The 22,720-nt window shown below is 33.6% G+C and overlaps 1 protein-coding gene across 1 annotated transcript in view; it reads right to left on the reverse strand.

The window, feature by feature from the left end:
* Positions 1-22,720, reverse strand: part of LOC106716704 (calcium-dependent secretion activator) — a 42,858-nt gene that overhangs the window by 9,401 nt on the left and 10,737 nt on the right. The window contains exons 2-22 of the mRNA XM_045683766.1: positions 19,554-19,633; positions 13,986-14,069; positions 13,213-13,306; positions 12,740-12,848; positions 12,282-12,449; positions 11,747-11,922; positions 10,925-11,010; positions 8,431-8,588; positions 8,007-8,087; positions 7,328-7,497; positions 5,053-5,209; positions 4,598-4,719; positions 4,336-4,480; positions 4,115-4,221; positions 3,424-3,599; positions 3,311-3,331; positions 2,954-3,130; positions 2,630-2,766; positions 2,012-2,202; positions 555-696; positions 21-168 (exon numbers count right to left, since the gene is read on the reverse strand). Coding sequence (XP_045539722.1) covers positions 21-168; positions 555-696; positions 2,012-2,202; positions 2,630-2,766; positions 2,954-3,130; positions 3,311-3,331; positions 3,424-3,599; positions 4,115-4,221; positions 4,336-4,480; positions 4,598-4,719; positions 5,053-5,209; positions 7,328-7,497; positions 8,007-8,087; positions 8,431-8,588; positions 10,925-11,010; positions 11,747-11,922; positions 12,282-12,449; positions 12,740-12,848; positions 13,213-13,306; positions 13,986-14,069; positions 19,554-19,623 — 2,719 coding nt within the window. The 5' untranslated portion in view covers positions 19,624-19,633. The remainder of the gene's footprint in view (positions 1-20; positions 169-554; positions 697-2,011; positions 2,203-2,629; positions 2,767-2,953; positions 3,131-3,310; positions 3,332-3,423; positions 3,600-4,114; positions 4,222-4,335; positions 4,481-4,597; positions 4,720-5,052; positions 5,210-7,327; positions 7,498-8,006; positions 8,088-8,430; positions 8,589-10,924; positions 11,011-11,746; positions 11,923-12,281; positions 12,450-12,739; positions 12,849-13,212; positions 13,307-13,985; positions 14,070-19,553; positions 19,634-22,720) is intronic.

The following is a 22,720-nucleotide window of genomic DNA, read 5'->3' on the forward strand; positions in this document are numbered from 1 at the left end:
TATTTTCCAGTATAAAATACCTTCAATATTAGCTTTCTGGCTGAGTTGAGTGTAATTAAGTAGAGCTGCATTCTCTAGACTTGTCTGGATCATTGTCCGCACTTCCTCTGGAGCGACAGGAGTCACAACATCCTTCATCAGAACCCGCTCCAGTAATGATAGAGTCGCCTGGAATTATTTTATTCTAGTATGTAATCATATGTGTACTTTCAACCTTGTTACCATTTGGAGAAGTAATAATCATAGTAATACATCATCATCAATCTGCCCTTATACCTATAGTGGGTCGGCACAGTATCTACTACTCCTCCATACATCTCTATCAGCCGTCATATCTGAATTTACCCCCTTCTTACGCATATCCTCTTTCATACAATCCATCCATACTTTCTTTGATTCCATCTTAGCATACGCATCTCAGTTACATGCAATCTTCTTTCATCCGAAACCTTGGTGGCCCAACATGCAGATCCGTACAATATGACAGGTTTTACGATCGACTTGTAGATCTGTCCCTTAAGTCCCTACTTATTTAACTATATTAGTATACGTACCTTGAGCGCGCCTTCCGGTCTTCCGAATGGGAACGCGTATCTAAAGTTGGTGATCTGATGCTGGAGGAGTGTCTTCAATCTGTCCTTGATCTCAGCAAACTTCTCTTTCTCCTGCACGGTGATGCTGCCCACGCCATCGGGCCTGCCAGGCAACGTGGCCGTACTGTGAACCACTTGTTATGTGGGGCTTACTCTAGTAGGGCACAAGCGGGATAGGGTCGGACATGATGTTGGCGGTACAATATATTGCAGAAAATATCAATCCAATCACATTTGTATTGGATACTAACACCTTTGATTTTTTTGTTGTTTATAATTAAATATATCAATAATGTGTTCATAAACTTGGTCCTTTGAGCAGGGACATAAAAGTTGTCTAATTAATGAAAGAGTAGATAATTGTACAGCCAATCCCTAAGATCCGTAAACAGAAATAGTTAGTATGAAGAACAGGTCACAAGTAAGTTTGCTAAGCACACGTATACACATAAGGAGTTAGTTAAATCAATGATTGAAAATCTTGCATTAGAAAGTGGGAGAATATAGGTCATAATTTACTAATAGTTTCAAGTTACACAATTAGTGCTGCATTCAAGGGATGTGGTTATTTTATTTGATGCTGTGTTACATTATCATTGTTGTAATAATCATAATCCAAGTCAAAATAAAAAAAAATTCTATATTGATATTTATTTCAGAATAACTTATGTTTTGCAGTTCTTAAGTGGCGCATTTAGTAGACCAAACGGCATGTTACAATACATTCAACTAATTTATTTTGAAATTGACATTAATTTTAATCTAAAAATCATCAAATCAAATTAAAATATTCCTTTTTTATATATTTTATATTTTTTATATATTTTATAAGTTTTGTAACATAGCATCAAATGTAAAGAGTTCAAATTTTAATAGTGAAACACATATACTAATTTTTCACATAAAAAATAGGATTTTCGTTCGACATATGGATACACAAGTAATAATATATAAATATACATATAGATAAGTCCAAAATAGAAAGTGATAATACAAAAACCCACAAACAAGTGTTAGTTCAAATCGCTATAAATGTCACTTAGATATGTATAAACCCAATCTAATACGAGTATATAAAATTCTCGTGTCACAGTTTTCGTCACCGTACTCCTCCGAAACGGCTTGACCGATTCTCATGAAATTTTGTGAGCATATTCAGTAGGTCTGAGAATCGGACAACATCTATTTTTCATAACCCCCCCATTTAGTTTTTTTTTAACTGCGCGCGGACGGAGTCGCGGGCGACAGCTAGTTAAAAATACATTTTTTATTCACTACTTAACTTGATTTTTCCCAATTATTGTCGTTAATTTTTTTAATATAATTAAATTATGGTTAATATCAAAATAATTACGATAAAATTTGACAGAAAATGATTGCATTTAGTATTATAGAAACAATGAAAGAAAAACACTCACCTATTTCCATGGACATGACTGGCGCAGAACGCGAACGAGTAATGCATGAGGGTTGGATCAACAGTTTGTTGGCCACTCTCTGCTACATCGAGGAGATCAGATAGATAACAGAGATGACGATAGCAACCTCGGACACCGTATCTTGCGCAGTACTCGTCTAATACGAATACTTGACCCGGAGAAAACCAACCCTAGAAAAATACAGAGAATTCTAGTTAAAAGACAAAGGATCAATTGAAAGTTTTGGACCTTCGAGCTTTGAATTAAAACGCTAAGCTATAATAATTCAGTGTTCAGCATTTTTTTCTTTCTCATTCTTAAAAGAATGAAGGTTGAAATTCCGCTGGTGACCTAACTACCTTTTTTGGATTCTAATTTTTAAAGAACAATCTTACTAATTTTATAAAGTATAAAGTTTGGATGGATGGATGTTTGCTTGAAGGTATCTCCAAAACGGCTTAACGGATCTTGATGAAATTTGGCACAGATGTAGAACATAGTCTGGAAAAATACATAGACTTTTTAAGTCTGGTTGTAGTCGCGGGCGACAGCTAGTTTTACATATTTGTGCCAAAATAATCAAGTAATTCCTTGTCTGTGGTAAACAGTAAATCCTACCAAAGAGCAGTACGGATCTTGAAGACGATACTTGAGTGTCAGCGACTGCAGGACACAGAAAAGCTGATGATGATCAAATTGACATGGATCAGCTTGGATGTAGTCTTCCATGCCGTGTTTGCGAGCTTTGTCAGCGTCTGGAAAGGAAAGAATGAAATTTGAGGACATTTACAACCGTTTTTTTGCTGTAAAGCTTTTTCTTTTCTCCAAGCAATCTTGACTTCATAAGATATTTTGGGAAGAATTTGTTCTTTCTGAATCAATTAAAATTGCTAGAACTATTTTTACTTATAATATTTGATCTACTTGTCTTGGTATGCATACCTCCCATGATCTTGATATGCGTATCAGATGTAGTTGGCGGCGTAGGTTTGTGGCTCTGTCCAGTCGCACGGTACAATGCCATCACCCACAAGTGACATTCGTTCTCATCACTCACTCCCATAAGAACAGACTCTCCATCACGAACCGCGTTCATGAAGTATTTCGCTCCTTCCAATTCTAAATGATTATTTTTAAGATTATTAAAGAAGTAATAAGACATCATTTTAACAAAAAAAACTAGTAAAATGTAGTTTGTATACGGATTAAAAGTGCTCAATGTATGTATGGATAGAACAAAGTTTGTAACAAGTACATACGAGTAAGAGGAAAATATGAATGTAATGATAAATGTCTTACCTTGACCAACCATCAGCTGAGCTAAAATAATAATAGAAAGTAAGTTATCACATAAAATAAAATAAGGATCTTAAATATTGCCTGCCTGAAATTCATAATAAACAATATCTTACCACTGGCCAGCTCAATGTAATCTACAGTGAACCCATCAAGTTGCATCATTTCAGCTGGCTCAGACTTCTTATCTTTGTACGAGCACAACGCAAAGGTGTACTGGCTCACTTGTACCAACACCATGTAGCGACGCTTCCATTTACGCCACACGTTCTTACCAATCACGTGGAGATATCTAGAAGAAAAAAAACTTGAGAGGTGTGTTGGGACACCCGGATGGAATGAAGTTCCTTTCAATTAATTAGTGAAGGAACCAATGTTTATTCTATGAATAAAAAACTTATGTCTTCACAAGAAGTACATTTTATTTCTATGAATTTTCGATATATATTGACACGTCGTTGCCATGGTGAAGTAGCGCTCATTCGTCGTTAACATACTTAATATAGCAAAAAGGGTCGTGACAACTTTTCGGAAGAATTTTTTCTGTCTAGCCCCCTTTCACAACGCGCGATAAGGAACTTCGTTCCAAAAATCACAAAAGAGACCACAACTAGTGAAAAGAAGTACAAGGTAAGTAAGTAAGATTAGTAACAGATATACAAGAGGAAGGGAGAGACAATTACTGTCTAATCTAACTCATACTCTTATGTCACTGAGACAGAAAGCACAGACAAGAGTCCATCGATAACTTAATTAGGTAAGTACTACGACCTTATTACGTTACACCTACTGAAAAGAGGTACGTACCCGCAATGCTTCATATTCAGAGGCTTATCCATTCTACATGCAATTTTGATCCTCAAATCTTGATCGGGTAAGTTCTTTGGCACTGTCATACGATGCCATTCTGGGGCCTAAATAATTTTGTAACATGGTTTAGCTAAAGCTTAAATGTAATTGTAAATGTTAGAGATATTAGATATTTGCTAATGACGTAGTCAGAACTGAGACATAAAATTTTAGATTACCTTACTCGAAAGAGGTGTTGGTCTCAAAACAACCTTGCCTAGTTCCTTGTCTTCTAGAGCTAGAACTCCTGGGTTTTCGGTGTATAGTTTTACCTTCACAGCTGGCAGAGGCTGTGTTGTGCTGAAGTCGCCTTGAGTATCCCACCTATATATATCTTGGGGTTAACTCTGAGTTGTATATTGTCTTAAATGTAAAACTTAGTAAGATATTTACTTTTCATCTTATTTTTTGTATTTAAATATTATAAAAAGATATTCTTACATAGGTTTTGAGGCTTCAGCTTGATCAGTCTGTAACTTGTCACCTCCCTCTACTTCCATAGTGCAGTAGACGATCCTGTTCGGCGCCAGAGACTTCAGACCTTTTACTTCCATAACTACCACCTAGAATGGATCCATTTACAACTATTTGTCACACCGAAAGGCATCCGAATTTTCACACGAGCTAAATTTCGTATATATTGATAACCTCAATTCTTTAAAACCAGTAGAATTATTCCTAGGAAGATCTAAATTGATTTGGAAAACAATCCTAACATCGTATTTATAATGACTATCGTGAAATTTCACTGCTATGATCCTTGTATTGACACATATTGTTGTCTTTATTTCTCCAAAATGAAAGAAAGGGACGGCAATATGATTCAATATAAGTGCTTCGACAAAAACCCAAAGTTACTTTAAACACAGCAACACAACATCGATCCTGTTCGTTACCTCAATTTGGAAAGTTAGAACCACATCCATTTTAGTGAGTTGTGTGTCGACGTCCCCCCCATCGCCTTCGCCGGTCAGCTTGTTCGCTAGAGAGCCTTGCGATCTGAAACACAGCTGCTTACTCAACCTTGGACTCGGATCTGGTCCAGCATTCGATCTGCCTCAATTGAACAACCACCAGAATTCAACAAAAAAAAAAGTTACAGATAGTAAAAGAATTTACATCGAGCAATTTAACAAAATTAAATTATTTAATAATATTAATTGAATTTACATTTATTACATAACAGATAAAATCCATCACATGATCAAGCAAGTGTTGGAATAAAAATTCAAATGATTCGACAAAAAAGGGATTTTAGGACAAACATTAAAACAAGCCCATGGAACAAGATGCATGGTGGCATACGAAATGGATCCATCACCGATACCAAGAATGATTAAGCATCGCAAAGGGAAACGTTACGTAGTTTTTTAATCCATATATAAGCATACACTAATTGTAAATGTAGGAAGTATGATGGTCGCTATTTGTACTAATATATTATTAAGCAAAGCCCTAAACAAGCGCGAAGCAATCTTCATTTTATCTAGTATGTTATCGTTCCTCGTTTATGTACATAACGTAATGAGAACAGAGAGAATAAACTAAAATATGAAATAGAAGGAAAAAAGTGAGTTCAAGCTGTGTATTTAGTAAGCTTCTGGGATTCTTATGAGTATTCCTATTTTTCTTTCATTGATTTTATCTACAATCTAGGGGTAATGCTAAAGCTTACTTTAATTTGGATATCTTAGCAAAGATAGCCTTTTATGGTTTCTCTACTTTTTATTGTTATTTCTATTTAAAGCTAGTTTTCTGGCTGTGTTGTGAAAGCATTAATATCCTTAGTTGTCATACTTTATAATACCAATTTAGACCACAGTATCGTATTCAAAATGTACATTGCTTTATTTTATAATGTCTTTCTTCTATGTAAGAACATATATAGCTTAGTTTTTGGATGGTTACTATTCATCCTAATCCAATGAGATACAATTGTTTTACAGCTGTTTTTCATTTGAAAAAATCAGTTGTGATTTAACTAGTTAAATAATAAGTTTGTTTTATATTTCTATTAATTCACCTGATTCATTTATTCAAAATGAAATTAACAAAAGCAATGTCTTATATTTAATTTTATATTTCAAAATAAGGCTTTTATAGTTATTTTCTTGTGTCCAAGAATGATTTAGATATAGTACATGTTTATAACTTGATTAAATTTAAAATGGTCTTTTGGTACAGTGATGACAACTAAAGGATTTCAAGAATAAATAAAAGGTTTACGGGTTGGTGTAAAAGGTTCCCGCTACACAAGACACGTGCGCAAATTAATCATTTATGTATTTATTACTTGTACTTCCTTTTTATTATCGTCCAGATATGTGCCAGGGACAGAAAACCAAAACAGAAATGAACAAGTAGAAAAGGAAAGATTTAAAGAGATTCCTAAATTCGTTCCTGAATAGAGTCCTACAAAGTTGTATAGTAACTTTATCCTAACTGAGCGTTAGTTTAATTTCAAATAGTTAAAAGTAAAATTGATGTAGGTAGATCAATATTCTTATGATATAGTCATATTTGTGTGAAAGTTGAATGATCCTATTTGATTATTTTTTCTTTTACTTCCTTTGCGTCATTTATATGCAAGGAAGATGAACCTTTCAGATCTTTTTTATACCTCTAGTATTAAGTTTAATTTAATGAGACTTAGTTAGGTTATGTTTTGATGCTTATTTTTTATTCAAATTATGTTTCTGTTTTATATTTATCTAATTAGTATTTCTTAATATTAATTAAAATAAATTCAGTTTAAAATGTCTTTCATATCTTTATGTTAAAAATATTATTAGTCACGAACTTAATTTAGATGAATATTTAGACATTGACAAAGCACAATCTGCCATCAATTAAGATATCTGCAACATTGACCATAGATGATAGAGATGGCTTTGTTTAATATGATAAGGGAAAGAGACAATTAAATTTATAAGGTAACACACAATTAAGGAGATGAGTAAATCTAAACCACACCGATATTATTTATTGATATAATTCGAATATAATAATAGAAGAAATGTTAAAGTTAAAGCAGAAAGAAGTTGAATCTGAAATAACTTTAATACAAGAAAATGTAGAATTAACTTTCTGGAATAAATAACTGTCTTATCGAATTATATCAATGTAACAGAAAACACTGAGATATTTCTAAACATATTGTGAGATACAAACCTGTGATTATACCGCTTGATTCTATGTAGACCGTATTTAGAGTCAGCTCCTCCTTTTGAGACTGGCAGAGACTCCAAATTGGCCATCAAAAGATTGATGGAGGATTTCAATTCTTCTATATAGAGGGATTCCATTTCTTTCAGCACGAATTTTGGCATCAATTTGCGATTCTGTTTCAAAAAAAAGTATTTCTCAAGTTTTTGATGTGAAACATCTATAGGATCACTTGTAAACCGAATTGTTGCGTTGGCGACGCTTGCCGTGGCGAGGTCGCCACGCTATACTGAGGTATACATTATTATTATTATTATCATTATTTTATCATTTTTCATCATTATTTTATCGTTATCTTCATTATAATCATTATCATTATTATCATTATCGTTATTATTATTATTTATTTATTTAATTATAATATTTAATATTTTATGCATATAACTTGTACACACACGATGTTTCACATCTGCCAGGCGTCCCATGACGGCTCACGAGTTTTTTTTTTATTATTTGTTGTAACTTTGAGAACAATATCATCCTCCAGTCTTTATATTCCTCTATGTAATGACATCTGTCATTCGTCATTTCTGTTTCCACTCTCTTTTCAATTATGTCATCTTTCATACAATCCATTCATCTCTTCTTATTATTGCAAGACATTAGTTATTTCTAATCGACTCACCTTCTCCATTTCGTTAACTTTTTGCATTCTTCCATCAAGTTCTCTTCTAATAGCTGCAGCTTGCTCATCAGCTGAATCCAACTGTTGATTAGGTATTAAAATTTAACTTTATAAAACCAATTTAATATTTAAAATTAGTTATTTAAAGATTGTAGTTTCCACTTATCCATGAAGTACTTTAGTATATTATACTAGCGGTCGCCCTCGAATTCTCCACAGAATTTCAAAAAGTAAACTACAATATGACCGCGTCCATCAGCTACCTTATCGTCAAAATCCTAACAAATCGGTCCAGACATTCTGGAGATTACCCAGAACAAACGGGTCCTTGCGCACAGACATACCGACCGACAGTATACATTAAAAGTGATTGAAAACTTAACTGATTCAGAAAGTGTCTTGATTTCAATTGAGTATATCTTACCAGTAAAGCATTGAAGAGAAGTTGATGCTCAAATTTCTTAACTCCTAATATTTGCTGGAACATATCGTATAGCTGTTCTTTGCTGAGTATGCACTCCGCATTGAGGCTCTGTTGTTGAGCTCGCGATGGTCTTTTGGTCTCGTCATCGCCAGGGATACCTTTTTAAAATATATCCCATATTTAATAGGTTTGCTTTAATATATTATTATTGAAGGTTTGTTTTGAATTTTTAGTGTTATTGAGACAATATTAGTAAGTGCAAAAATTTATAATAGACAGTTTAATTTTTTTTAATAAAGAAGTATGGAAATGTGAATTTAAATGCAATGGAAAAAAATTGGAAATTAAAAATTTTATTGAAGAAAATTTAAAACTTCTTCATATTTGTTGAAGCTGAAAAGTTTAATATTTTATAAAAATTTAAAATGTTTTTTTAAGGCTATTAATAAATAACATATCGTATTCCAACATACTTACAAAATCTTTTCATGAAATAGTACTATTTAAGATAGATACTTAGTACAAATATTCGAAGCATGTAATCAAGAACTTTTTTTTAATTGTGGGTCAAATTACATATTTAGAATAAATTTAATTTAAATACAAATTAAGCAAATATTGTCAAAGCCTCAAAAAGCTTGAACATCTTTAAATTACTTACCAAGTACCTTTATAAATAAGAAATTACATATCGTTTAACAAAAACCGTATCTTTCGACATACTCGTACATATATTCAGCCACATCAACCTGGATAAGCGACAACCTTTATAAGCGAGAGTCATTATCTGGTATCGACGTACGACCTCTATAGGCGAGAAACTCGGGTTAGTGAGAAACCTTTAAGCGAGAAAAATATCGCAGTAATTTGACTCTCGCTTATCGAGGTATAGCAGTAATTAAAACAGAATCTAAAACAAAATATACCTTAATTTTCAGCATCAATAAGCAACCTAAATAATAAAATGAGTGAGTTTAAATTGTCGTAACACATGATAATAATACTTTTATCTCTGTCTTTTTCAAAGAGCATGAAAGAGAGGGGAATGGATCAGGAAAACTTAAGTGAAGTGTAGTGGTACATTACGGGAAAAATCGAGGGAAAGAGACCCAGAGGGCGCCGCCCTATGCGCTGGACTGACCAAGTACGCACCGCACTCGACTCCAGCATACATAATGCCATCCACAGCGCCGAAAACCGCACAGAATGGAGAACCACCCTTCGCGAGATGGTCAAGAGGAGAGGTCGCGACCCTCAGGAGTGAGGAAACGATGCGCAGAGAGAGAGAGAGTGGTACATTGGTAGGGGTAGGCCTTGAGTTTTTTGTGACTGAGTAGTCACTGTTTGCTTTGAAGAGGCATTTACAGTTTCACCGGGCTTGAGGTGGCCGGGCGCAGATGGAGCTTAGCCTAAACCTCGTTTAAGAGTAACTAGTCTCGAGGGCTCCCTCAGGAGGATGGGATGGATTGCGTGAAAGGTTACCAGATTAAGTAGAGTGACGACTGAAATGATCTATCTGGAGAGGATAAAGACAGGTAGATGATGAAAGAGATAGCAATGTTATATTGTTGTTGCGACAATATAGACTCACCAAGAGACAGATAAGCGAACATACAAGCGAACAATATAAGACAAAAGCTGGATACATTAGGAAAATGAACTGACATCAGATGATACCTGTTATTCCTGTTCGAGTTGTGTGAGAGAGACATGTCGTGAGAGAGAGGGACAGAAACACAGAGTGAGACAGATGCAGGCCACACACATTCGGTACAATGATGATGATGTTATAGTGTTTTGTATTGAGATTTTTTGCGACAAAATTTTTAGGACAGAAATAGTAGTTGTATGTTTTTTCTTTGAGCATATTTAGAAACGGCATAATAGAGTATGTAATTGCTTTTTTATTTCGTAAAGCATGAAAATGTAGAGATTAATTTCAAACCTTCTAACAAACTTTTTTACGCATTGTTGCAAAAAAATCTCTTTTTGTAAATACTAAATTATTTAATATATATTATACTAATTAGGTTAATTTAAATTAATTAACTTTGTAACAATTGTGTTCTTGTATCAGGTTATGTCTTTCCGAGATATTTCAACGGATTATTTGAGGAAGGTAAAATTTTGGTTAACAAATATACGACATATCAGTTATTAAATAATGATAATTGAGGTTTACTAAGAACTATATGGACACATTGATTATTTTAATCATAAACATTCAGATGCAGGTAAGCTATTTAAAACAGGTGATGCGTTAACACAAATAGCACATGCCCATTCATTGGCACATATAGAAGATAAAAGTCATAAAGACAAATAAAAGAAACCAGAATATATTAAAAGAAGTTAAATCGTAGTAAAAGACATGGTTATTTAATTTATATAAGAATTGAAAGCATTAGAAAATAAATAACATATTCTAGAAAATGTTTATCTTTGTGACTTTCATCTTTTGATTATAAATTTAAATGGATTTAAATATTCTTACCAGTTCCTTTCATGATGCAATCCAATTTAGCAAGCCAAGTTGTTAGTACTGTCTCTTTGCTTAATCCATCTATCTCAGGCAAAGACCTACAAAGAGAGTTAAAAATTGGGGTGGAATTATTAAGTGGAATCTTAAATTTTAAATTTAAACACAATTTAGTAAAGGAATATGAACATTTTTGATGTCTAGTCATTTAAAAACAACAACATGACGCCCGTAAACCAGAGGTGTATGCAGACACCACGAACTTTTTTTTTTATATCAAAAGGTGGAAAACGAGCAAACGGCTACCTGAATTCGCCGCAATAGCGAGGCGACCGTTGCCCAAAGACATCCGCATATGCAGACGCCTTTAATCAACGGAGAAGGGGACGCACAGAAAGAGAATATTTCCCCTTCCTTTGCGTCCCCTCTTCCGCCAAATCCACTTCCCCTTCCCATCATTTCCTAATAGAAAAAGGGTGGGATGGTAAAGAGGACTAAAATTAGGCCTCCGGGACCACACTCATCAGAGGAAACGCGGAATAGCTGCTACTTGACGCCTGTCTTCTGTGTGGTCGTGGTATTGCACCGGTCGACCCGACCAATTCGTGAACCCAACAAATATTGTTGTTGCGGGATCTACCACTGTAAAAACACTAACACACCTCTTCCGCTTTTTCTGTATTCATACATCTACGCATGCTTCTCTATTTCGGGTGCTCTTAATAGAAATAGTTATTAAAAAAAACATATTTATAAATAAAAATTAATCATACCAAGTATCATCTAAATTTGATGTGAACAAAAAAATAGTCAAAGATGCATTAAGAAAAATCTAACCTGACTCTTTTTTCTATGTTGTTTCTAAAAACTTCACGGAAATCATGATGAGAACAGGCGCCGGATTTCACCATCTGTTCAACTCGTTCCGATTTCAGGAACACGTCGTAGTATGACTGAACTGCATTTTGGAATGCTTCATCTGCCAAGATTTGGGTTTCACCTTTCAGGAATGCCTGCAAAATAAATACTTAGAAAATGAAAAGTATAATAATACAGGTTTAGATCAGGTTGCCCGAGATCGACCGCGCGGAATTAAAAAAAACTAGTAATAAAAAATAGTCTATATCACCCAGGCATTGTGTAGCTTTCTAAGAGTGAGAGAATTTTTCTCGGAGTCTACTCAATGCAAATAAACAATCAGATCTCTTATTAATATAGATAACTTAAGTCTAAAATCAAGATAATGTGAGAAATCATGAAAATTCAAGTACTGAAGTTAGCATAATAGAAGGTAGTACCGATTAAATTGCTTGTAATGGTCTAGATAAAAGATGGATTGTTGCAGAAAGTGATAGGATTTTTGAGGACAAACCTGGAATCGAGCCTGGATAGTTTCAAGTTGATGTGGTGTGAGTTTTGTATGTCTTCTTGTCATATCTGTAGGTTGTTTCGCGTTGAAGGGATGTGCTATACATCTTGATACAAACACATACAGTTGCAGGCGACGCTTTTTGTCCTCTTCTAACTTCTCTATTTTCTCCTTTAAGAACAGAACTTCATTAATTTTTGTACAAGACTTCTTGAATTGAGATCACTACACTTTGAAAGTTTTACCTGCTTTATACGTAATGATTTTTTCCTCCTTAATATTATATTTGTAGCGTTAACCTTTAAGAGTTACCATTAAATCCTTAAGCGCGCTAAAAATATCAATATAGGACCACAATTCAATTTTATGTTACTTAGTAAACAGTAGAGACAATTTAAGAATGAAGACTGCTACGACAAAAGCAACAAAATTGTTAATGATAGTTACGTTAAAGTAGTTACCTGTGGGTCTTGATCTTTATCGGAATGACTGGTACCAGATGGGCTTGGTGAAGGTGCTGGTGCTTCCCCGGAGCTCGCACTGCCCGTCGAAGTCCTGCGCAAGAACGATCTAAACGATCGATAGCGTTTTATTGATGTTATATGAAATTTCGTTCACACAAACAGATTGTACTTACGTTATGCTTTTAAATTGTTTCTTTGCTGTATACTTGATTTGCATCTGTGTGTGTAAACTTATGGATATGTTGTGATGCTAAAGACTAAGGTAGTTGCTTTAAGTTCTAATAGTTAACTTTCAATTTTTTCAACTTTCATACCGTCTCCTGTATCTATTTATAGTTTTCTTCTTTCTCTATCGCGTTATTTATTTCTTTTTCTAGTAATAAAATCTAAGTAATGTCAACTTCTACGATGTTTCGTGAGACGAAATGGTCGTGGATCATATTTTATCTGGACTTGTAACTGTTACTTACGCATGTGGTGGTGGGGCGAGCGCTGCTTGCTCTCTTTGTCTGGTTGCTGGATGAAGGGGAGCAGCTAATGGTGCTGTCGTTAGTGGACTTGCACCTGACGTAAGAAATACTGGATAATACTTATAAATTGGAAAGTTTGAATGAATTAGTTGCTTCTATTTAGTGTTTTCAAAATAAACTAAAAACATATGTAATCAAGTAACATTTAAACTGAATGAAACTTATCTTTTAAAGTTAATCTAACTTCAAATGAGTTATTCTCATCAGCAACTAGTTCAAAGCTCAACTTCATGAATGAAAATTGCAAATCTATTTCCATTAAGCTCCCAACGGCCTCAGTAGGTCAACGAGACGTTTCTTAAATTTCATGAGCGTAAATACTTTTTAATGCAATATTTTTGTTAATATAATATTTTTACATCATTGAAAAGTTAATTTTTATATACTTGATACGTGCATAATATATTATTTTACTTAGTTTTTGGTATTCTTGTATCCTTTAAAACAGGGATTCCCAAAGTTGCATTGCTAATTCTCACTCTGTCTTCTTCTATTGACCTAAGTCAGAATTAAATAATAATAATAATAATTGATCTTAAAAGTAGGTAATTTTAAGATCAATTATTAGTTACTCTTCAATTTTTTTCGGAAAGGATGATAATACATCTGTAGCATTTATCATCGTCATATCATTATATTCTTAATGCATATTCATCGTCATAGCTGGAACTTCCACAGTTTATGATTTGTAATCTTAACTATATTAAATTTACCTGGTAATCCAGCTGTGGAACCTCGTGGTAACTCGGGCTTGCCACGCACTGAGGGACGCCCGCCGACTAGAGAACCAGGCGGCACTAATAAAATATTATAAGACAACGTTACTTTTCATGTGTAACAGCAGGGTAATATTGTTTATTTAGTACGGTTTAAGACCGTCGGCGGCTCAGGGGTTAAAAATTTGACTTGCAATCTGCACGTCCTGAGTTCCAATCCCGCAATGTACCAATGTGTTTTTCGATTTTCGATTTACATATGTACATCTATCCGACTTTCTTACGGTCAAGGAAAACACCGTGATGCAACCTGAACATATCTGAGAAGAAATTCAAAGATGTGTGAATTCAAAGATGTTATAAACTATACCGTGAAGATCTTATTGTATTTATTTTTAAATAGAAATATCGTGTTCTAAAATTCTTCTTGAAAAGTGTAGATCTTTAATAATAAATTTTATACACCTACACATCGTCTGCTACCAACCTTTACATATTTAATACCCCAGCCCTCCTACACTTTAACCTTTACATTATAAATGTTACATTAAATATTATATTTATTTATCATATTTCATGAAATTTTAATATGATTGCTATTAACTATTAAGTATTAAGTACCTCTATCTACAGGGTGTATAACCGATATAGTTAACGGCTGTGAAACTTCTAATAAAAATATCGTTGTCTCATCTTTATCAAAGAGGTTGTGAGAGATAACAATATGTTGTTTGTGTGTCGTTATTGGAAAATAAAAAAAATACATTTGTATTTCAAAAACAAAAGAGTGATATTTATAGAATCGTAATATGAAGATCAAAGAAAGGTGTCATGTCACGACCTTGTCTTGTCATCGTCTATGAAAAATTGGTATCGGTGCATGGCTTTTTAGAAAATTGAATAGAATGAAAATACACTTTTAGATTGAATTTATTTTAACGACAGTCTTTGTTATACATCAGCACTATCTATAGCCGTCATATGTGAATTTACTCTCTTTTACGCATATCCTCTTTCACACAATCCATCCCTACTTTCTGTGGCTTTCTACGTTTGTAGCCATTTTATTACTTGCTTGTTTATAGATCCTATATCATTGAATTACCACCGTCACTTTTTCATCACCAATAATATTTATTATGGACAGACTGTCGCCCGTGAATATGTGTTCTTATGTTCAAATTTCAGCGTGATTTATATAGCTGTTCTATAGGTATCTTTTAATAAACATCCATCCATACACCCAAACAGTCGTATTTATAATATTAGTAAGATGAATCAAGAGAGCGGATGAAAGACTACAGAGTACAAAATATAATGTAACATACGCATTATTTGATCCATACGAACAGAAGTCCCTTTGTTATTGTTTGATCAAGGGTTTTCTAACGTTCCCGCTAACGGGTTTGTATTTGATGGGAACGCATTGTACCGGCGTAAACGGATAAACAACGACCTATTGTGCTTTTATTTAACCACAGAAATGTACAAATATGCTTGACGTGACGATTAATTGCTGTTAAAACGTTCACTTTTTGGTGGATATTAAAAATGATGTTAGAAACACCCAAATTGAAATATATAAAAAAAACTGTGCTCTTATGTAGACGTGTAAATAAGGTATAGACCGATTCAAAACTTTAGTTAACATCGACTTGTACTGTTGAGCTGTGGCTCAACAGCTATATTGGGAGTCTACGGCTGATGAGATGTACTATAACAGTGTGAGCCGATAAGCTGACTCGCAAATCGCAGTTCTTAACGCAAAGCACAACTCTATGTAGATACATAAAATATTTAGCTGACCTGCGAGCCAGTTCTGATTTGCTTCACATATATGAACTTTGAGCTGATCTGCAGGTTTTCATTTATTTTAGTTAGCCACGACTACATGAATTAAAAGCAGTAAAAGTGACAAATTTGATCTTATAGTATAATTTTAATATCGTAAAATAAGTTTTATACAGCGACATCTATCGCCACCCTAAATTTTGTACAGTTAAAGATAAATTAGCACGACCTTATATAAACTACTTGTAAGGTTTTCTCAGTATCACACTTTCCTATCCTCACAAGCTCTTGACACCTTTGTTAGATAAAGGATGTTTTCACAAGGATCTAAGACAAAGTCAAGTGTTATACGCAGTCTAAGAGACTGTGGGACACAAACTTTATAAGTTAGGAGTGGGTTGTTATAACTTTGTTTTTTTATAATTGTGGTCATAGTGTTGGTCTATCTAGGTTCTTTAGAAATGAGCTAGCAAATTTTTGTAGAGCATTGATAGAAAAAAATATAAATTAAATGTATTTTTATAATCCTTCTATTTAAGATTGCAATAAAGAAACTTCTGTAGTCTTCTTAGTTAAACATTACTAACATGCTTTATGTTTCTGATGGACTGATGGAAGTTAACAGCTCTAGACAACGATTAATATTTGTACTCTAGTCTCTAGAAATGATTCTACTATTTCAGTTTATTTAGAATTCATAAGTGAATATCGAAATGGAATTCTGAAGGTTATTCCAGACCTTAATTTTGCATATCTATAAACCTTGGTACGATATCTGGAATGTTGGAAGGAAGCCAAAAGTCGTTTAATACACGACAAGACATAAGACCGCTTAAGTTATTCGACCTTTGCGTTATTTGAACTGAACCAAATGGTATGGAAATTTTTGGCTGCCTGTGCGAAATTGTGACCTTATTTTTGTAGCGATCGTAAAAGCTGTGAATGATAGTACTAGAAGAAAAACTGAAATAAGTACTAACAACTTCTTAAATTATACTTTTAAGAGATAATATTTTTGCGTGAATCAAAATCGCCCCAACTGTTCCGGAGATAACCCAAAAATAACGCAGCTTTTCGTGACAGACAGAGACAGGCAAAAGTTTCAGAAATTAGTTTTTCATTATAAGCAACATAAGTACAACATGCGTACAAAATATGTTTTTTATTTCATTACAGACACTCCAATGTTATTAATATTTATGATGAACAACATTCTTAGTGGCCAGTCCAACCTTTGCGTATACGAACTCTTTGACTACTAAAGAGGTCGAATATGTTAAACTTCACTTTAAATTTAGAATCAAAAAAGCACCACTAACTGCTTATAAAATTTAACTTAAAATAAGAAAAGGAAAGAAGGCTTTTATTAATGACGTTAAAAGTAATTTCTAACCATTGCATCAACCTCTAGATCATCCTACGTTTGTTTCTTAAAAGATAAATAAATCTTCATTTATATTCCCTCATCTTTACTTAATATCAGGATGATGATCAATTTGAGACGCTTTATCGAAGTTTATGTTATTACTTTAGTTTAAAGTTTCTTAGATTTATGGTTAAATTAACAAAACAGGTTAGACTATTGTAATTAAAGAAGTTTGGCATCATCTGTTATAGCTTGGAACATCCTGTATAAATACTAGTTAAGGGTAACGGTTATTTTACGAAATAAATTAGATAAGTTACAATATTTTACGTTTTATTTTATTTGCACAATTAAGAAAGAACTATTGGGTGATAGTTATTTTTAATTAATGTAAGGTTATCATTTGAAGTCGTTAATTAATCTTGTTCAAAAACTTTGACGTTATGTAACACAATTTGTTATTATATACACAATCACAAAATTGGCAACAGCACTCATGACATAGGATACTAAGTTATAGTACTAAGTACGCAGTCCATTAACTTAAATAAGTTACGATGCCTCGTATATATTTATGAGTTGAAGTCTAGACAAAGTTGTATCGCACTAAGTAAATTTTCATAATATATTACGTCTAATATGTTTTATAACTATGTGTTACTATTATAAGTTAAGTAGTTTACTTAATTAAAACTTAAATTGTAAGCAACAGAAGATATCCAATTCTCAGTCTAGATAATATTTTTGACTACATTTAAACTTTTCTTCACGTCCTATATCTGGCTACATATTGCTTGTAACATCGAATAACTTGGCACATATCCAAGTAGAAATTCCATTCAAAACAATTTTTATAGACTTTGGCAAATTAATGTCTGGACCAAGTTGCTACGTTTTATTACTTAAGAAGTTTTTAGATTATTGTGACCAGAAAAACAAATTCAATCGTTAATATTTCTCTGAATTGACTCATTATTTTTGTGATAAATTATCAATTTATAGCAATGAAGTCATTGTTAGTCGTTAGAATAAGACAGTCCCAGTGAATTTCTTTGGAGATCCCGGGACTCTTACCAGTTGCACTTAAGGATGGCCACCGAAGGCGTTTTGGTGAGTAAATCTCACATAACCCTGCCTTTTCCCCAGAAGACAGGGTATCTTTTGAAGATTTCCACCCCGAAAAAGAAAGGTAACATAAGCCACGTCGTAATGTCGAAAAAATCCCTACAAAGTCGACTTATATTAAAAGCATTTGATGAAACTATGACATGGTTGTTATTATCAAACTTTATTGGATTAGAAGTAAGATTTTTTTTTAGCTTTCTTTGAAAGTTTAATAGTTATAAAGTCATGTCTTAGGTAAATAAGTAAATAACTTTTTAGAAGTCAAAAGTTAAGTTAAGCTAAATTTGTTTTAAGACATTTCAAAGTAAAAAAAGATAAATTATTAAAAAGGTTCTACTAGAAAAGTTAGCAAGATAATTTATTATTCGAAGCAAAAATATTCTATGTTTATGTTCACGTTTAATACGATTTCTCGCGTAATACGTCATTTTAGGTTGGTCACTGCAACTTGAGACATGTTTTTATACATTTCTTCTCTCTATAATGTTATAATGAACTAAATGACTGCATTGTTCATTATTAAAGTCAAGTATGTCTCATCTTTCTGAATTACCATCTTGACGCGTAAACTGTAATTGGTATGGTCTTATCCTATTTTATCTTGAGAAAGGACATTCAAGTAAATGAATTCTCTTTTCCATCAGAAATATTATTTACTTTAGTATCATTTATTATAAATAATTGATACATTAATGTAATTATGTAAAATTCCCTTAGATAAAAGGTAAAAGGTTTTTTTTTTTTATTTAAGTGCGGAACACATTTTTTAGATTAATTTCATTGTAATCATTGCATTGAATAATATTTTATTCTGTCACAAAACACTTTAATTTATTATCATCAGCTCACTATATGTCCCCACTGAGGGGCTCGGAGCCTACCTCAAGTAAGGGGTGACTAGGCCATAGTGAACCACAGCCAAGTGTGGGTTGGTTGACTTCACACATATCATTGAATTTCTTCTCAGATATGTGCACCATCACGATGTTCTCCTTCACCGTAAGAACGTCGGATAAATGTACATATGTGAATCGGAATAACACATTGGTACATGGCGGGATTCGAACCCAGGACCTGCAGATTGCAAGTCAAGTGCTTAACCCCTGAGCCACCGACGCAACAAACACATTAATTGCTACATAGTTATCTCTTTAGGAAATTACCAGTCCCTTTATTTTTGTAAAGACTATTAAAATTTCCTTTGTCTATAGAAAAATTAGTTATTTGCCATTATTCGAAGATCCTTCCTAGAAATCATATATTGTTATAAGCCGACTAGTCACCTGGTAGTTTCGTTGGTTGCTTCTTGTGTTCATCCTCACTGTCTTCTTCCGATGAGCTTGGATCGATCATTTTGTTGCCTCTATAACAAACAAAAAAGTGTTTTTTAATATCAAAAGATGGCAAACGAGCAAACGGCCACCTGAATACGCCGAAATAGCGAGGTGACCGTTGCCCCAAAGACATCCGCAAATGCAGACGCGTTGTCTACATAATTAACGGAGAAGGGACGCACAGAAAGAGGGTATTTTCTCTACATATACGTCCCCTCTTCCGCCAAATCCATCCTTTTCTTGTAAGAAAAGGGTGGGAAGGGAAAAAGGACTAAAATTAGACCGCCGGTACCACACTCATCAGATGAAACGCGGAATTGCTTCCACTTCACGCCTGTTTTCTGTGTGGTCGTGGTATTTCACTGGGCGACCCGGCCCATTCGTGCACCCAACAAATATTGTTGCGGTTGTTCTACTAGTTATAAACTAATTACGCACACAAAGTTAATCCGATGTCGGTACTAACTCCTTTTAGTTAACAAGCTCAATAGAATTAGGAGCTATGATATGAAACTTTAAAAAAATCTTCTATAACCACTATAGGAGCACCATCTCTCGGTACAAATGTGAAAAAATTTATCACAGTTTAACTTAGAGTTATTTCCAACAGAATTTTGTAATAGTTTCCTCAATTACAAATTAAGGAAAAAAGATTTTGGTATCTAAAAGAATTGGTATAAAACAAAAATTATTTCATCCCAATCGTGTATATTCGAGTAGTCATTTTCATAAATATTATATGAATTATGCTATATTTATGAAACAATGTATGTCTGAACAAAAATGGCCAACCGTATGTCGTGTTGAAAGGTCAAATGCCGTTCGCGTGCCTCGCTGAATGTATTCTAACAATGCTTTTTATAGTAAACTAGCTTTTACCCGCGACTCCGTCCGAGCGGAATAAAAAATAGAAAACGGGGTAAAAATTATCCTATGTCCGTTTCTTGGTTCTAAGCTACCTGCCCACCAATTTTCAGTCAAATTGATTCAGCCGTTCTTGAGTTATAAATAGTGTAACTAACACGACTTTCTTTTATATATATAGATTCCGACCTTGACGTGAAAATAGTGTAACACAAAACATTAAAAAAACAATTAAAACAAGATATATTTTTAAATTAAAATAGCATTAATTCTAATGATTTTATTTCTGTATCATTTGAAGGAAGGATACAAAACAAATAACGCCTTTTACTTTCAAAACACATAATTAAATGTGTTTTAATTAATTTTAAATTTGAAATAGAGTATGGCAGAAAATTTTTACTTAATTTTAGGTTTTGTAATTCCTACACCGCAAAAAACCACTCCACATAAAAAGACTGCGGTACAAATTAAGTTATCCGTTGAATTTTCGCTGTGTGGTATTATTTTGAATGTTTATACGTACATTTTTTTTTTCAATCATTAAGAAATATTAGGCAAAAGTTTTGATGTCGTTCAGCCACTTATATAATAAGGGGGAAAGAGTCATAAAATTATCGCAAAATTAGAGGAACTGCAAACGCGTTAGATGTTTGAAGGACTTTATGAAGTTTTTTTAATGCCTCACAACAGTTTAATCCACAACTCATCGTTGATTTCAGAGATAAAAGTTTTAAACGGGGATTTTGATCTTAGAAACCCACGATAAGTCATGTAAGGCAGAATGTATAGTAAACTACTAAATAGGAATCCGACGTACATTTGTATATACTATACTAGCTTTTACCCGCGACTCCGTCCGCGCGGAATAAAAAAATAGAAAACGGGGTAAAAACTATCCTATGTCCGTTTCCTGGTTCTAAGCTACCTGCCCACCAATTTTCAGTCAAATCGATTCAGCCGTTCTTGAGTTATAAATGGTGTAACTAACACAACTTTCTTTTAAATATATAGATTTGTACCTATCTACAGAAGGAATAGTTAGTTAAACAATGATTTATGCGTGTCAACCCTTATCGATTTATGTGGGGATTTCCCAAAATTTCGTAGTTCGTATTTATATAGCCCGGCTTCCCGCAGAGCGACCCGAATACCTGGCACATATTAAAATGTTCAAGCAACATGACGTACTACAGAAAGCAATTACCACTGCGTGTTTACTAAATTGCTTCCAACATTGACATGCATCAACATAACGTCAACGCAATTACATTTCCTGTATATAGTTCCTCAACATTGTAGATGTAATTGAAGACCTTTAAAATGAATTACGTATTAGATAAACCTATAGAAAAACTTTAATCAAGCAAATAAACAATAAAGGCTTCACCATAAACACTTAGACATTGTTTCAAATACATTTTAGCTTAAACATACGTCAACTCTTTTTTGTACAATGACTGTAGCCCGGCGTAGATTTTTGACAAATCACTGTTATTGGTATACTAGCTGTCGCCCGCGACTCCGTCCGCGCGGACGTAAAAAACTTTAATAAGTAGCCTTTGTGTTCTTCCAGACTATGTTCTACATCTGTGCCAAATTTCATCAAGATAAGTCGTTGAGCTGTTTCGGAGATACCTTCTAACAAACATCTATCCATCTAAACATTCTCATTTATAATATCGTATTATTTAGATTATAATGCGTAGGCGAAATGCGATTTTTACCAACAAATAATAAAGTATACCGAAAACTTTAAGGTGCTACATATTTATGGTGAAACATATAACTACGTTGACGTCAATAATATCAATCAGCGGAAGTCAAAGGGCTAAAATACGTGTTTAATTAAACAGTGTCTAAAGGTGAATATACACTAGAGCATTTTCTCTCAAGCATTTCTATGTAATGTAACTTTTTAACGAATTATTTGATACAGGTAAATGCATAGTTTCCAAAGGCACGTCTGGTTCGTGAAAGGGTGATCCACAGCATGTCATAGAGCGGCTCGTTGTTTTTTTACAAGTAAATGCTCTAGTCTATACCCACCTTAACAGTATTTGTCGGAGTAATACACTTAAGACTTAACTTAGATAGGGAAAATAAAATCAGTATTGAATAACCTAACATTTTTAAAAACCCGACTGACTGAGGCTCTAACAGATGACATAGCGCTGTCTTCTTTGTCTTTTTGGAACGAAGTTCCTTATCGCGCGTTGTGAAAGGGGGCTAGACGGAAAAAATTCTTACGA

This window comes from Papilio machaon, chromosome 23 (assembly GCF_912999745.1).
Source record: "Papilio machaon chromosome 23, ilPapMach1.1, whole genome shotgun sequence".
NCBI lineage: Eukaryota > Metazoa > Arthropoda > Insecta > Lepidoptera > Papilionidae > Papilio > Papilio machaon.